The sequence below is a fragment of the Netta rufina genome (assembly GCF_964035555.1).
Source record: "Netta rufina genome assembly, chromosome: 12".
In the NCBI taxonomy this organism is placed as follows: Eukaryota; Metazoa; Chordata; class Aves; order Anseriformes; family Anatidae; genus Netta; species Netta rufina.
In genome coordinates, this window is record NC_140135.1 from 14,177,310 (window position 1) to 14,190,986 (window position 13,677).

The 13,677-nt window shown below is 40.7% G+C and overlaps 1 protein-coding gene across 1 annotated transcript; it reads left to right on the forward strand.

The window, feature by feature from the left end:
- Positions 1-5,221: 5,221 nt before the first annotated feature.
- Positions 5,222-6,117, forward strand: CCDC160 (coiled-coil domain containing 160; the record flags this gene model as incomplete). The annotated part of the gene is given in 4 exon segments (XM_084294274.1): positions 5,222-5,383; positions 5,386-5,661; positions 5,954-5,977; positions 5,980-6,117. Coding segments are annotated over 4 exon segments (600 nt in total).
- Between the last annotated feature and the right edge of the window lie 7,560 nt (positions 6,118-13,677).

Below are 13,677 nucleotides of genomic sequence, written 5' to 3' on the forward strand. Positions count from 1 at the left end.
CCAGCTCATGCTCCAGCTGTGCCAGCGAGTTGAGGAGCCACCAGGACACTGGTGCATTTAAGATACTGGGAATAAGGTTGGTCTGGATTGCAAGGCTGATTACAGAAGTTGTTTGCAGTTTTCTGAAAAGTTGTTTAATATGCACATTTTTTTTTCCAGAAGAAGAAGCTGATGATCTGCTTTGCATTTTCAGACCACACGACTTCAGTCCGGGTGCTGACTGACTTGAGGAGTGACAGCTCCTTATGGGGCATCCGATGGCTTGAGTCTTGAGGCCCCTTGTAAGGCCTCCTAACCCCATTGCCGCCTTCTACTCAGTCACCTGGAAACAGAGCTCTTGTACTCCTCAAATTGTAACATGAGATATTTATTTTTACTGTGTGTTTACACATCTCCTGCTGTTTACAAATACTCTCTTCCAGAGCCAGCAAGGTCAGTTGAAGATATTGCTGCCTCCAGCTTATTATCTTAGCTCTTTGCCAAAGACTACTGACCCCAACAATCTAAAGATGGAGTAACTCATACTGTCCTCATTAAGAAAAGTCATTTAATTAATTACTGTGCATATATGTGCTCAGCTAATCTGATTCAGGTGAAAGCAGAGGAGATAAGGGGTTTATTTGAAATTGGTGTGCCAGAAGAAATGGTGTCTGTGCCTGGTGGAAGAGGCACACCACCAGCCAGCACCGACACTTGCATGGTGGCACGGTCCAAGGGTGATTGCAAAGACAGACACAGTAGGGGAAACAGCACCAGGGTGATGGGCAGCGCTAGCAGTGGGTCAAGGGAACATCTGTTTTTTCAGCAGGTTAGATGCTGATCCATCAGTATAGTGGATTTATTTTTATTTTAGTTCTTGTCTCAAATATTTTCTGGCTCACTCATGTTTCCAAAGAGCATTTCCAATAGAGAATGATGAATGTCCTAGCCAACCAGCACAAAAATGTCTTTCTTTCTCTTCAGTCTTGTGTTGTTAGAGCTTTGAGGCAGTGCTACCAGTTACAAGAACAGGTGATTAAACATGATGTAGTAAAATGTCCATATTCATGGTTTGCCATCCATTCTTTTCTGCAGCTTGATTACTTGTTCAAAGTGTTTGTGTTCCTCTTGGTAAAGTTTTGCTCTGTTCAGTGCCGTCAGACTGGAGTAACTTTGATGACAGCAGCATTCCCTTAAACTTGTAGCTAACACTGATTCAGCTAAAGCGCTTTTGCTGTTACAAAGCACTCTGCAAAGAGCTTCTACAGTGTGCCGTGTGCTCTGCTGCACATGGCAAACTGTGGCCTCATTTCAATTTCCAATGATCGCTTACCAGTCTGCAAGTGTAATTTGTTATAGTTGGAATTTTTGATCTGTTGCTAGAAAAACTGTCTAACCAAAGAAAGCATGCAGTTTGAAGTTTGGAATGATCTTAACGCCAAAATATAACAGTCACTTCAGAAAGTGATCTTCTTGTTCCATGCCTGGAGACATTTGGAAAAGACACTTTTAGGAAAAGAGGAAATGGGTAAAGAAAGTATGGGAGGAGGATGAAAAAAAAAAAAAAAAAAAGAGAGAAAATTAAGAAAAAGACAAATATACCTACCTGAGTGCTTCTCTCCTCTTTTGTTATGCCTAGGTCAAACTTACCTAGGTCACAAACAGTCACCTCTTATCAGAGCGACCTAGACCCCCTCTGTTCCCTTCTGCAATGTCCTTGTCATTAGATGAGAAGAGGAGACTCCACAAACACAGGGCTTGATTGTGGATACATCATGTTCTTGCGAGGTGGTGATGGGATTATGTGGCATGAGAGCAGACACATAAATACAGCTACATGGCAGATCTGGCAGCTTCTGATGCGGTGGTAGGACTGGCAGTGTTCTTTACAGCCATGTTCAGTGCTGCTCTTTGCTCAGTCATACCCAGCTTTTGGCTTATCTAAATAGATCTCTGTCTTGAAGCAGTTACGCAGCTGCTTTGTACTGTTCCCCTACCCAAGCTGCAGGAAACAATGACTTCCTCTGAGACCAGGCTAAAGCAGGAAACCATGAATTTCTCCTTCCCTCCTCTCCTGCCCCCCTACTTACCAGTTTAGCTCAGAGGTATTGTATATATAAAGTAAGAAAGTCAATTTTTAGTGCAAACCTTGGAGGACAGGCTGCAAGTCCCAGAGATGAAGATGGACCAATGCAGTTGCAGTAACAGAGTTCGGGACGTTGACATCTTCACAGAATCACAGAATCACAGAATCACAGAATTTTCTAGGTTGGAAGAGACCTCAAGGTCATCGAGTCCAACCTCCAACCTAACACTAACAGCCCTCCACTAAACCATATCCCTAAGCTCTACATCTAAACATCTTTTGAAGACTTCCAGGGATGGTGACTCCACCACTTCCCTGGGCAGCCTGTTCCAGTGCCTCACAACCCTTTCAGTGAAGAAGTTCTTCCTAACATCTAACCTAAAACTCCCCTGATCTTGATGGAGAGTTGTTGGAAATTTGGTGGAGCAATGGCCAGGTGGGTCCTGCATCAACCATACAGGACTTGCACCACCTCAGGAGCCAATTTAACTGAACTGGCAGAAACTTTAGGTTTTGATGGTAGGACTCAAAACTATAGATCATGCTGTATATTCAGTCTCACGTACATGAGCATGAGAGTGATTTATTTGACAGATATCCAGGATTTTGAGATCAACAGTTAATTTCCTGTTGAGGTCCCTGTGGCATATCAGGTTGGCAGAATCATGTTGGTGCTTAGGACAGTTCCCTTTCTGCTCAGTTCAGTGTTGAAGCAGGATGGCAGTACAAAGGCTGGTTCTGCCACTCTCTTACAGTCTCTTTTCATCTTGCAGCTGCTTATTCCTGCCCTGAGTGCTCACACAGGTACAGGGTAAGTTGGTTCACATTGCTGACCTGTTAGAAAACAACACACCTCCACAGGTAATTTTAGATCAGTGAGCTGAACTGGCTGACTTTAGCATCAAGCAATGCCTGGAGTCTGAACAAGGAAGGATACTGAAAAGTTCAGCTGATGGTGGTGGTTGGAAATCAGAAGTACTCCTTTTCCTTATACAACATTGCATCCTCAGTATGTTTGAAAATTTAACCTTCAGTGTTTAGTTAAATGCAAATTTATTGTTCGGTGTTGGCTTATTTGATGCATTGGAAGTCAGCATACTTTTATTATGAAACCAATGTGTCATGGCTTATTGTATTTATTGATAAAACTCAAAGTTTCCAAAGTTTGGAGTTGAGTTTTGAGGTATACAATTGGAGTGATTCAAAGCTTAACATTATAGTGGACAAAAAAATAGCGTTTACGTTTTAGTTTTCCTTCCACCGTTCCTCGTCTTTTTTTTCTTCTTTCTTCCTTTTCCTTTTTTTTTTTTTTCCCTTTGCATGACTGCATTTTTTTTCTCACTTGTTACATGAGTGCACCACTCTTGCAAATTCCCTTCTAGTAGCCCTGAAGGTGACAGCTCCTCACTCCAGATAGCCTGCAAATTTTTGTTACACACAGTCTTTGCACATCAGTCTTGTTCTAGAAGGACAGCTTCAGGTGAAGTTGTCATTTTCTTATGATCAGTAAGATCTTTGCCTGTATGGCTTCAAGCTCCTTTCTAGGTTAGCTCAGTTGCTGACCCCATCATAGCGACAAGCTCTAAGATGGTTGTTCACTGGAATCTAGACTGAAACAACTGCACTGCTGTCTAGCAGTGGCTAGATCAGGAAGATCAAAACCACATGGTAGGGGAAAATAGGTTCCATGATTATTAATCCTCACTCAATGGAGACAGAAGTTTAGGACTTCAAATTTCCTTCAATTTACGCTGACCCTCATCTAATGTCAGTGGAAAGTTTACATGGAAACCAAAGTAGAAGACATCCTCTCTGCAGCATTTGGTTTTCAATTCATTTGTACTCATAACATATTCTATTCATCCTTGACATATAATAAAGCATCTCTGAATTCATTACTGCACAATTGCTTGATTTCAGTTAAATGAAATATTACAGCTTTTATTATCATTTAGTAATTACCTTTCTTCATCTACAAACATAAACCCTGTGTCAAAGATCTTGTTCACACCTATTTTATACTGATTATAAAATTGTAAATGATGCTTAGATTATCCAATTTTGAGAACAAACTTTAACCATAATCCTTTGTCAACATATTTCACCCTATGCTGTTGTTCTTATGGGACTTTAATGTAGATCCAGATAAAATTTGCTATATTTTTAACAGCAAGTAAACTGGGTTTCATCTTCTCGATTCAGAAGTTACGGTGCAATGAAACATAGCTGAACAAGTGGTCCTGAGTAAATGAGGCACTTGAAATTTCCCACTCCTACAGACTTTGACTCTTGTTCTGATGTTGGTGTTAGTGATATGCATTGGGAGATACCATCAAAGTTCCTACAGATATTTGCTTCTCTTGGAAAATTTAAATGATTCTGCATAACTGTGTGTCTGCTCAGTTTGTATGCAAAGAAAGGACTATGACTGGAATATCAGGAATCTTGTAGGTCAGCATTAAAGGGCAATTGTCAGGGTTACCAGAAGCAGCAGATATTGCCTATTTATACTATGTGTAGCTTTTTAGTAATGCACCATAATAAGGTCTGACACCTCCACAGTTCTTAAATAACACTGAGCACCTATACCACAGCAGAGTTTCAGATAGTCAGATCCCAGCACAAATGTTAAAACAAAGAACCTTTGAAGAGATTGAGTGGTGATGAGATTACATGACAAAGTGAGTTTAGAGCAAACATAGTTTGTAGTCCTCTGTCCATAAATGTAAACATTTTAAATAAAGGTTGTATAAAGCTTACTTTATTTAAAAACTAAGTTTTGCTTAATGCATGACTTAAATACACATTTTTTTTTGCCTTAAAAACATGTAATTCTAAAATGTTTCCTCCAACAAACTAATAACATACCAACAGCTTTAATATCACAGCAACAGCTAAAATACAGCTAAGCTCCTGTCTAGTTTAGATAGCATGAGCTAACGTTGCTAATACACTTACTAAAATTGAATACAACCACTTTGGTGGTGCGAGTTTCCCACTGCAGGCTTATATGAGAACTGCAAAGAAAGGTATTCAAATACAATAAAAATAATTATTCAAATTAGAGTGTAAAGATGGTAGCTTTTTTTGTTGTTGTTGTTGTCTGTTTGTTTGTTTTGGTTTGTTTTTTCATTTGATAGGAAACAAATTCCAGGAATGGACAGAAAACACAGGGAGTTTATTTCTCCTAATTGCAATGCACTGGACTTTTTGAGTCCAGCCAATCAATGTGAATCACTGACGGTTGAAAAATTGGCTTTAGAGAGAGCAAAGAGAGGGGGGGAAATCTACAATATGGCAATTACAAGAATTCTAGAATAAATAAAAAAAAAAAAAGTTTCAAAAGGAAAGAATGGTTTTCCAAACTCATTGTTCAAGAATATGAACCTAAGTTAGTAGGTGCAAAGATAAACATTTCAAAGGAGGAAACAGACAGGGATTCTGCCTGCTGTGGAGCTGGTAATTTAGATGTTGGAGCTGAAGAAAGCTTAAAAGAAACAGAGGGTCATTGTGCCTGGAATGCAAGGGAATTAGCAACAAGAAACGCAGCAGACCGGCTGGGAAGAAGTCTCCGAAACTCCTCCGTGCTGCTCAGTGTAGCGCTGGTGCAACTCAAAACTATGCGTCAAAACCTACAAATAGGCTTTGAAAATGCTGAGCAGGAACAGCTAATTGCCAAAAAAAAAAAAAAAAAAAAAAAAAAAGGAGAAGAAGAAAGGTTCACTGCAAAACTGCCCAGTTAAAGAGCAGGGTCAAAGGACAAGCTTTGAAAAAGATCTCAAGCTTCAAGGCTGAAAACAAGACTTACGTGAAAAATCAGGAAACTTAAGAAGATTTAATGAAGAGTTGCTCCAGGCAAAAGGAGAAACTATTAATTTAAATCCAAAGAGCAAAGATTTACAACAAGACTCTAAGTAAAGTCAAAGCAGCAACACGAGCTTGGAAATAAGACCAGCACAGAAAAGGTGAAAACACAGGAAAATAAGGAGCGAGGTGGAAGTCGCTACAAGCAAACTAAAAGCCGCAAAGCTCCTGCATGCCTGGAATCCTAAAGCCTTCGAACTGCTTGCAAAACATCTGCCGGCCCCGCCGCGGGGCGATGCACTCGGTGCCTTCGGGGTAAATATTTTGGGAAGCGAGGGGCTGCGAGGGACCCCTTAGGGGCAGCAGCCGCCGGTGGCGGCCCCGCGGTGCTGCGGGAGCCCGGCAGGGGGCGCTGGGGGCGCGGGGCACGGCCGGGAGCAGCCGGGCCGGGGTCCCAGCTCCGAGGGGGTTCCGTGCCGCAAAGGCGGGGGCTGCGAGTGCTGAGGAAGGGGTGGAGAAGCCGTCCGTCTGGCTCTTCAGAGACCAATTCTCTCTGCAGCACGGCCTGGGTTGTGTAGGAAAAGATTTTAAAAGGCTGCTTGTTCGAAAAGTCTCTTGTAAGAGACTTCTCTGCGGGTTTAGCAGCGAGTTAAGCGTAAGCAGCAAGCTGCTCCTCTAATAAACACCACAAGCACCCTACAAGCTACTGCTAGGCTCGTGCATGATGGGGGAAGTTCAGTTTCTGGCTGCGCTCACGTCCAGCAGTTTGTGCATCCCCTTAGTGCAGCTGGGTGCCCAATGGAGACGCGAGGGTTTTGCAGCTTCCCTCCCCAGGAGGACAGCCGGGGAAGCGGAGAGCTTGGGGGCTCGCTCCCTGTAACCACCCCAAGTGCAGTCATCGGGGAGTCACCGCGGCCCCATGCGCTTGAACCGCCCGTGCTTCCCCGGCCTTGCGCCCTGTGCAGAGGTGGGTGCCTTAAAACCCGCCCCGAGCCCCAGCGATTCATATTTACATGGGAGGGGGGGGGGCAGCGAGGGGTGGGATACATTTAAAAATTACTCAGTTCAAAGGTATTGGCTGGTCTTTGCCTGTCTGTCAGATCTGAGTGAGTGGATTTTCATGGAGGAATTTCATGGAAATTAAATCTCTACTGGAGGAATCCATTCAACTCCTAAAGCTTCAGCCCAGTTTTGTATCCTGGCTGAATACCCTGCTGAATAGCTTGGTGGGGATGCAAAAAGCCACCTTAAACTAGGGATTTTTTTTTCTGCTAAATTGACTTCAAAGTAGTAATTAAACAATAGCTAGCTTAAAGAAAATCAAGTTATAAGAAGCTACAGGACCAAACTACGTTATAAGTTATAAGGGTATGTTTTAGGGGAGGGGGGCGGGGGATGTGATGTTCAGACTTGCAAAGGAACTGGGAAGAGTCAAACTGAGAGAACCAAAAATGGGTACAAGAAAGTAAAATGAATCGCACATATTCAAACATTTGTTTCCAGCTATACTACAGTCAAGTCCAGAACTGAGTAAATGGCTGCACAAGGAGACGGCCGAATGGTTTGGGATATTCTAAGCAAAAGCATCCAGTTCAGATGCCAAAGCAGCTTTCTCTGGCCTTTGTCCTGTCCTGTGTTTGAGGCTCGTCTTCCCCATGCTGCTCTGCATAGAGCTGAGCGCCGCACTGCTCAGTATTCATCACTTCTTTTGTAAAGCAAAACTGTGTTTGTGGCCAAGAGCATCCTTACAGCCAGTCTTCTCCCTTTTCCTTTGCCTCCCAAAAACGCAGTCACTACTGCAGTCATGCCTGTGTATTGTATTGATGATTTAGAAGCACATTTGACTTGAAGCTAAGACAAATTGAAACTAATCTTCTGTCTGACTTCTTTGGTAAATACTGCCGAATTCTCTCTTCCCTCTGCACTGAAACTATTTAACTTGCCTCCTTTGCTTGGCCATTTACTCATTTCAGTCCTTGGGGTCCTTGTTACCACATGCAGAATTTTTCCTGTGCTTAATGTTCTTCCATCATGCCTGCTCTGGAAGGAGAAACCTGCAAGATTGTAACCTAATTTCATTTTAAACCTCTTTGGAGTGATTGATTTGAGGGCTTTCCTTGGTTGCTTAAATGCTTTTGTGGCTTTATTTCCAGCTATGTAGAGGTTGTCACCGAATTAGCTAGCAGAAAAAAGTGAGATAAACACATCTTTGGCACTACCACAGTTGCTAGATTGTTAGTGTTTACGGTCAAGCTCATTATTTTAAAGTGAAATGTCCAATATTGCACTTAATCTAATAAATCTGTATTTTTCATACTTCATAGGGAATTTTCGATAATCCGTGGTCAGGTCCTGTCCCTGGGAGGATGGCAGTGTGCACTAGCAGAGAATCTGTTCCATGGGTCTTTAAAATAGCGTCCATCTTTGAGTTGTGTCAAATGACACCATGTTAAATGGCACTTGAGATAATGACTTTATAGTCTTACTAACACTTACTGCAGTCCTTAGGCTAGACTATCAAATAGTCTCAGTGTCCCAGATGTCATACTGTTACTGTGATAGTTACTGCTAGAAGAAAGCTCATAAAATATAATATGCAATTGTTACATTGCTTTTCAACTATCTGTCACCATTTATTTGCACTGAGAATTGCCTTTCATTTTTAAACCTGAATTTAATAGGTTGCGGAGAACTACAGCATAGCATCCCAATGAAATGATAAACTAAAAACTGGCCAAAACTGTTTGATGCCAACTGTAAAATCATGGTGAGATTTAGCCCCCCCACAGACACTGTCATTGTTATAGGTCTTTGCTATACCTCTGTCAGAAGGCTGGTTCCTGCCACACAGTAGTTCATGTGATAATTAAGTTTTATCCTAAGATGATACAGGAATATGAAGGCAACCCATTAGCGTTTGACAACTCTGCCTAAGTACTGAAATGAGAAAGCACTTTGGACAATGCTTAGGTGCTTCCATGCTGTTGGCCATGTGTTTAATGGCAACACATAATGACTGCTCAGTAGTGATAGTGTAATTCATAGAAAGTTCACAATTTCAGTTCAGAAAACCATAGATGCTACAATAAAACACAATAGCAGAGCATGTGTTTAGTTTACAGCTTTTCTGTCTAGCTGTTACACATCATTCTAACAGACAATGTTGCTGGAGTGTAAAGTAATTGAGAGCTATGCAGGGTGATTTATATCAGCTGAACTTGAGGCCAGGAGCATCAGTGACAAGATCTGGCAACAAGTCAGTCCCATCTCCTTGTTGTGTGGGATACTAGCGTGTTGATCACTGATACTTTCTGAATAATCAGGCATCTCATCTTTCTCAAGGGGAGAGCTTTGGGATCTCAGAATGCTACCTTGTAGGGCCAGGTGGGTTTCCAAGCAACAGACTGTCCTGGTTTGTAAACCAACATTTTCTTACTGCACTTCAAAAAATAGCCTGAAAAAGTGCCCTCCTGCAGTCATGTCACACTCAGCTTGGACTGGCTGCTCGTGAAAGACAGTTCCCTCCTGGCAGCATGTTCATCTTTCCGTGGCTCTGGCAGTAGTTCTGGTCTGAGATGAGTCAGCTCAGGTTGATGATCTGGCTGAAAATTAAAAACTAATCTTCCCTCCCCTCTAGTTAATAAAGACACAGGTGATGGTGCAACTGCACTTCCTCTGGCAGTCAGAAGGACGTAAATTCTTTGTAGGAAAGCACGTTAACTATGCACATGCAAGAGTCATCTCCCAGACCTTACACACAGTACATCTACCTTTTTTGAACAAAACTGTGGACTGTTCTTTGACTGTCATAACTCTGAATGTCATTCTAACACCCACATTTTACATAAATTTTGCAGTTTTACTTGCCTAGTGCCGGTATTCCCAGAAGACAATCCTGAAAGCTGTTGCTGGTACTCACAAGCCAGTGCTTCTAGTTACCAGATGAACAGTGATTCCTAATGTGGAGACAAAATTATCAATACTTAAAATTTGAGAGGTCTAGGTAACAAGCCAATGCTAACCAAAAGAACATTCCTTTCAACCAAAAGCTAACATTGTGCAACTGTCTCTTAACTCCCCACCTCTGAGCCAAGGTAACACTGGGTGTCCCAGTCCTATAGACTCTACCAAGAGCCATCTCTCCATATGCTCACACTATTTACTGGTTGATTCCTTCTTGGAATTGTGGCAGTTAGCAAGTTCCATGGAGGCTGTCTCTAGGATCCCTAGCAGGGATGGAGACCTGATTTTGTTAACATTGTTTTTTCTCAACTTTTTTTTTTTTTCTTTTTCTGCTGAAACAATCTATAGGCTGGCTCTCTGCAATCACTTGGCAGACAACAGGGGAGCAGAGGGGAAGCTGCTGTCTGAAATGTTCTTTCACTAGGATCACAGCTGATGATTTTCTGCCTGACTTGTCCTGAATGGTACCTGCATTACAGGTACCTGCTTCACACACTGCTACACACTTGGAGTCACCAGACCTCTGACACGAAGAGGTGAACTGTATTGGTTTGTCCAGTAAGTTTTGGAACGTGTGGCCTGTCATCTTTAGTGTCCAGCTGTAGAAAACATATTCTAGACAGTTCTAGCACCTCAAAAAACACCAGAGAATATTAAATCCATAGTTGCAAAATCCCTCTCTAGATGGAAAACTGAAGTCTACAGTCTAAGATTTGTTTATTTATTTTTAGGAAGTGGTGATGGTTTTAATGATATATTGAATACAAAATAAGGAGAAGATATTTTCCATCAGCCACAGATGGCTTGAAACAATAGCTCTGACAATAGCTCCAATATTCACACAGTGAACTTTGCTGGTTTAATTCATAAACTTAAAGATGGTTATTTAAATTAGAGTATCATTAGCTATTTCAATTTTAGTGTGTTTTTCGCATTAAAAAAAAAAAATCTAGTTAAAATACTAGAACATAAGTGGTTCTAATGTCTTTCACTGATCATTAAATTTATCTTACCTCTAGCCTCAACAGCTTGTATGTTCCAGTTACTGATTGTAACCACAAACATCTGTTGTGTATTTAAAACAAGAGTGCAGTCTGAATTAACTACACCATAAATCAAAACAAGTATGATTTGTATTAATCCTCTTTAGATATATTTTGTTTGAAATTGTTCTATTACTTCTGGAAATAAAATCATATAAAATCCAGCATTCTAGATATTAGAACTGATGTCCACCTTGCTAAGCCACATGCAGGATATTTATGTTTAATGCAGTCCTCTCCTCAAAAAGAAGAATCTGAACAATGATTTATTGTTTGATTTACTATTTATTTTTTATTACACTTCCTAAATGATGTAAAACCTTTACTACTTGATGGCATTTTATCTTTTTAGTTGTAACATAACTGATTAGTAATGCTCATCTCCTTTTAAGAATCAGTTGTGAATTCTATGGGAGCAGGAACATCTTAGTTTGTATAATCCACAAGGCACCGTAACACAGGTAAGAAATCTGGTAGTTAGTATGTAAAAATATTTTCTCTTAAATACTTGTACAACGTAGCAGCTAGAGGCCCTGGAAAATATCAGGATGCTATTCTAATAGGCACTGTACAAACACATAGAAAGAAACTGCTCCAGGTATTAAACCTTTGCCGTCTGTATGGACAAGACAGAGAGAAGCAGTGAGATGAAGGGACATTCTTTTTGAAGAGATATTTGGCGATGACTTGCAGCATGAGATTCCAAATATGGGTACAATACTACGTGAAACCTCAAGATACATAACGTTTTATTGATCCCCACAAAGACAGACCTGGATTTAGGTCAGTAGAAAGCCCTCATTTATGTCTGAAGAGAGCACTTGCCACTATTTTGTCCCAGAATCACCAGAGAGCAGTACAAATGTGGCACAGAGAAAATACATATATGGAGGTGACTGAACACAAAAATAGCATCCTTCTGGATACACACCGCAGTGCACACCTCTTAGACCTCTAATGCCAGTTAGAGCTAACACGCTGCTATATGGGAGTGTTGTGTAAAGCCGTGTGCTTTTAACTCAATATAAATTAAGTAGGAACCCCTACACTTTGTAATCCTGGGAGATGAGAGCGCTACTTCAGGATTGTGGACACACTACCTTATACCTATCTTTACACTAAAATAATGAGTGGTAAAATGGTTAAGGCTTTAGTCACTGTTGGCAATGTTTGTTCTTTTGAAGGGCATTTATGGGGGCTTGTTTTGATTCACTTAAAGTTTAAAGCCTGGAACCTTTGTGGCTGCTTAGAGAATGAGAGAAGATAAGATTAACAACCTTGTACAAAACAAACAAACAAAAACCCACACAAATGCAACGAAGTATCTATCGGCTAAGACTTATTCCAGGGTTTAAAACTGAGCTGCTCTTTTATAGTAAAAGCACAGAGGAGACTTGTCTGCCTGTGGTGTTTTGGGGTAGATCTCAAAGCTTGTTAGACACCAGTTCAGGTGTCTAACGAGACACTTGTGTCTTAGCACAGGTCTTTGAAACCCATATATGGCTACCAACTAGGGTGTATGGTCAACATTACTCATAATTTTTAAATTATATTTTAATTGCCTTTAATTGAAGAACTTTTTTTTTTTTTTCTTTTTTTTTTTCCTGGTAAACTAGAAAAGGTGGTATCTGCAGCATGGCTAAGCAATTCGGTATTCTCTTTAACCAGGACATCTTCCATTCATTATCTTTATGCTTTATTTTGATTTCTATCCTGAATCCTTGCAATCATTTTTTGTGGATCTGCTAAAGCAAAGCTGTCAGTGTTTGTCTTGAAATCTTGTCCTGTAAACACATTGCCTTTGTAATAAGGTTTAAACTACTGTCCAAGTACAAAGAATATGAGGATTATTTGGACAAGTGGCTGGGGTTTTGGTTGAACTCTTGGAAGCAGTGAGCACTGAAGAGAGAATATGGGTCTCACCTTGTTTTATTTTCATTACACCTTGTACATAAAGCCAGATGCAGAAAGAGCTAAGATTTGACTTACTGCACTTGTTCGGACTATACTTAAATCACAGAGCAGAAATACAGCAGCTCAAGACATTTTTTTTTAGAGGATTCAACACGTTTCTATAAAACGACTTTTCCAAAATAGCTCCCTCCGGTATATTCTTACAGAGCTCACAATGTTTGGGTTTTGTTTCAATCAGGCGCTGCTCTGTGGGAAATAAATGAGGTTTTATTTCCCATCATTTTAACTACAAAAATTAGCTGCACACACTGAAGTCACTGTAAAATGTACTCCACTACAGCTGGGCTATAGAAAATCAAAAAAACTGATCATGTCTTTGATGAAAGATGAATGGTTTCTATATAACTCTGAGGTCTGTAAGGCAACTGGATTAATGCTGTATCTGTGAACAAATGACAAGCTCTGTTTTGTAATTTCAGTCTTTTTAGATTCTTATTATGACATTTCTTGTTCTCTTGAAATGGAAGAAAGTAAATAATTGAGTTTGTGGGTGATGAGCCTGCCAAACACAAGGCAGTAAGAAGTTCTGTAAGCTCCTGTAGTGGTTAATGCCTGCTGGGCTCCTTGCCAACATGGTCGAAATATTTTAACATAAAGTTGAAATCTCCTTATGCTGTCATTTGGCCACTGCAATCGACTGGCTGGCGATAACCTGGCATTAGTCATTAAAAACACAACTGCAATACTGCTACACGTGACCATTATTCATGGAATCTCTGGCCGTAAAAAAACATGATGATAAAACATTAAGTCAGCTGGATACGTGGTTTCTAAAACTCATTAATTCATTTGCCTTGCTGAGCCTCTCAGTGAAACTAAGTATGTCAG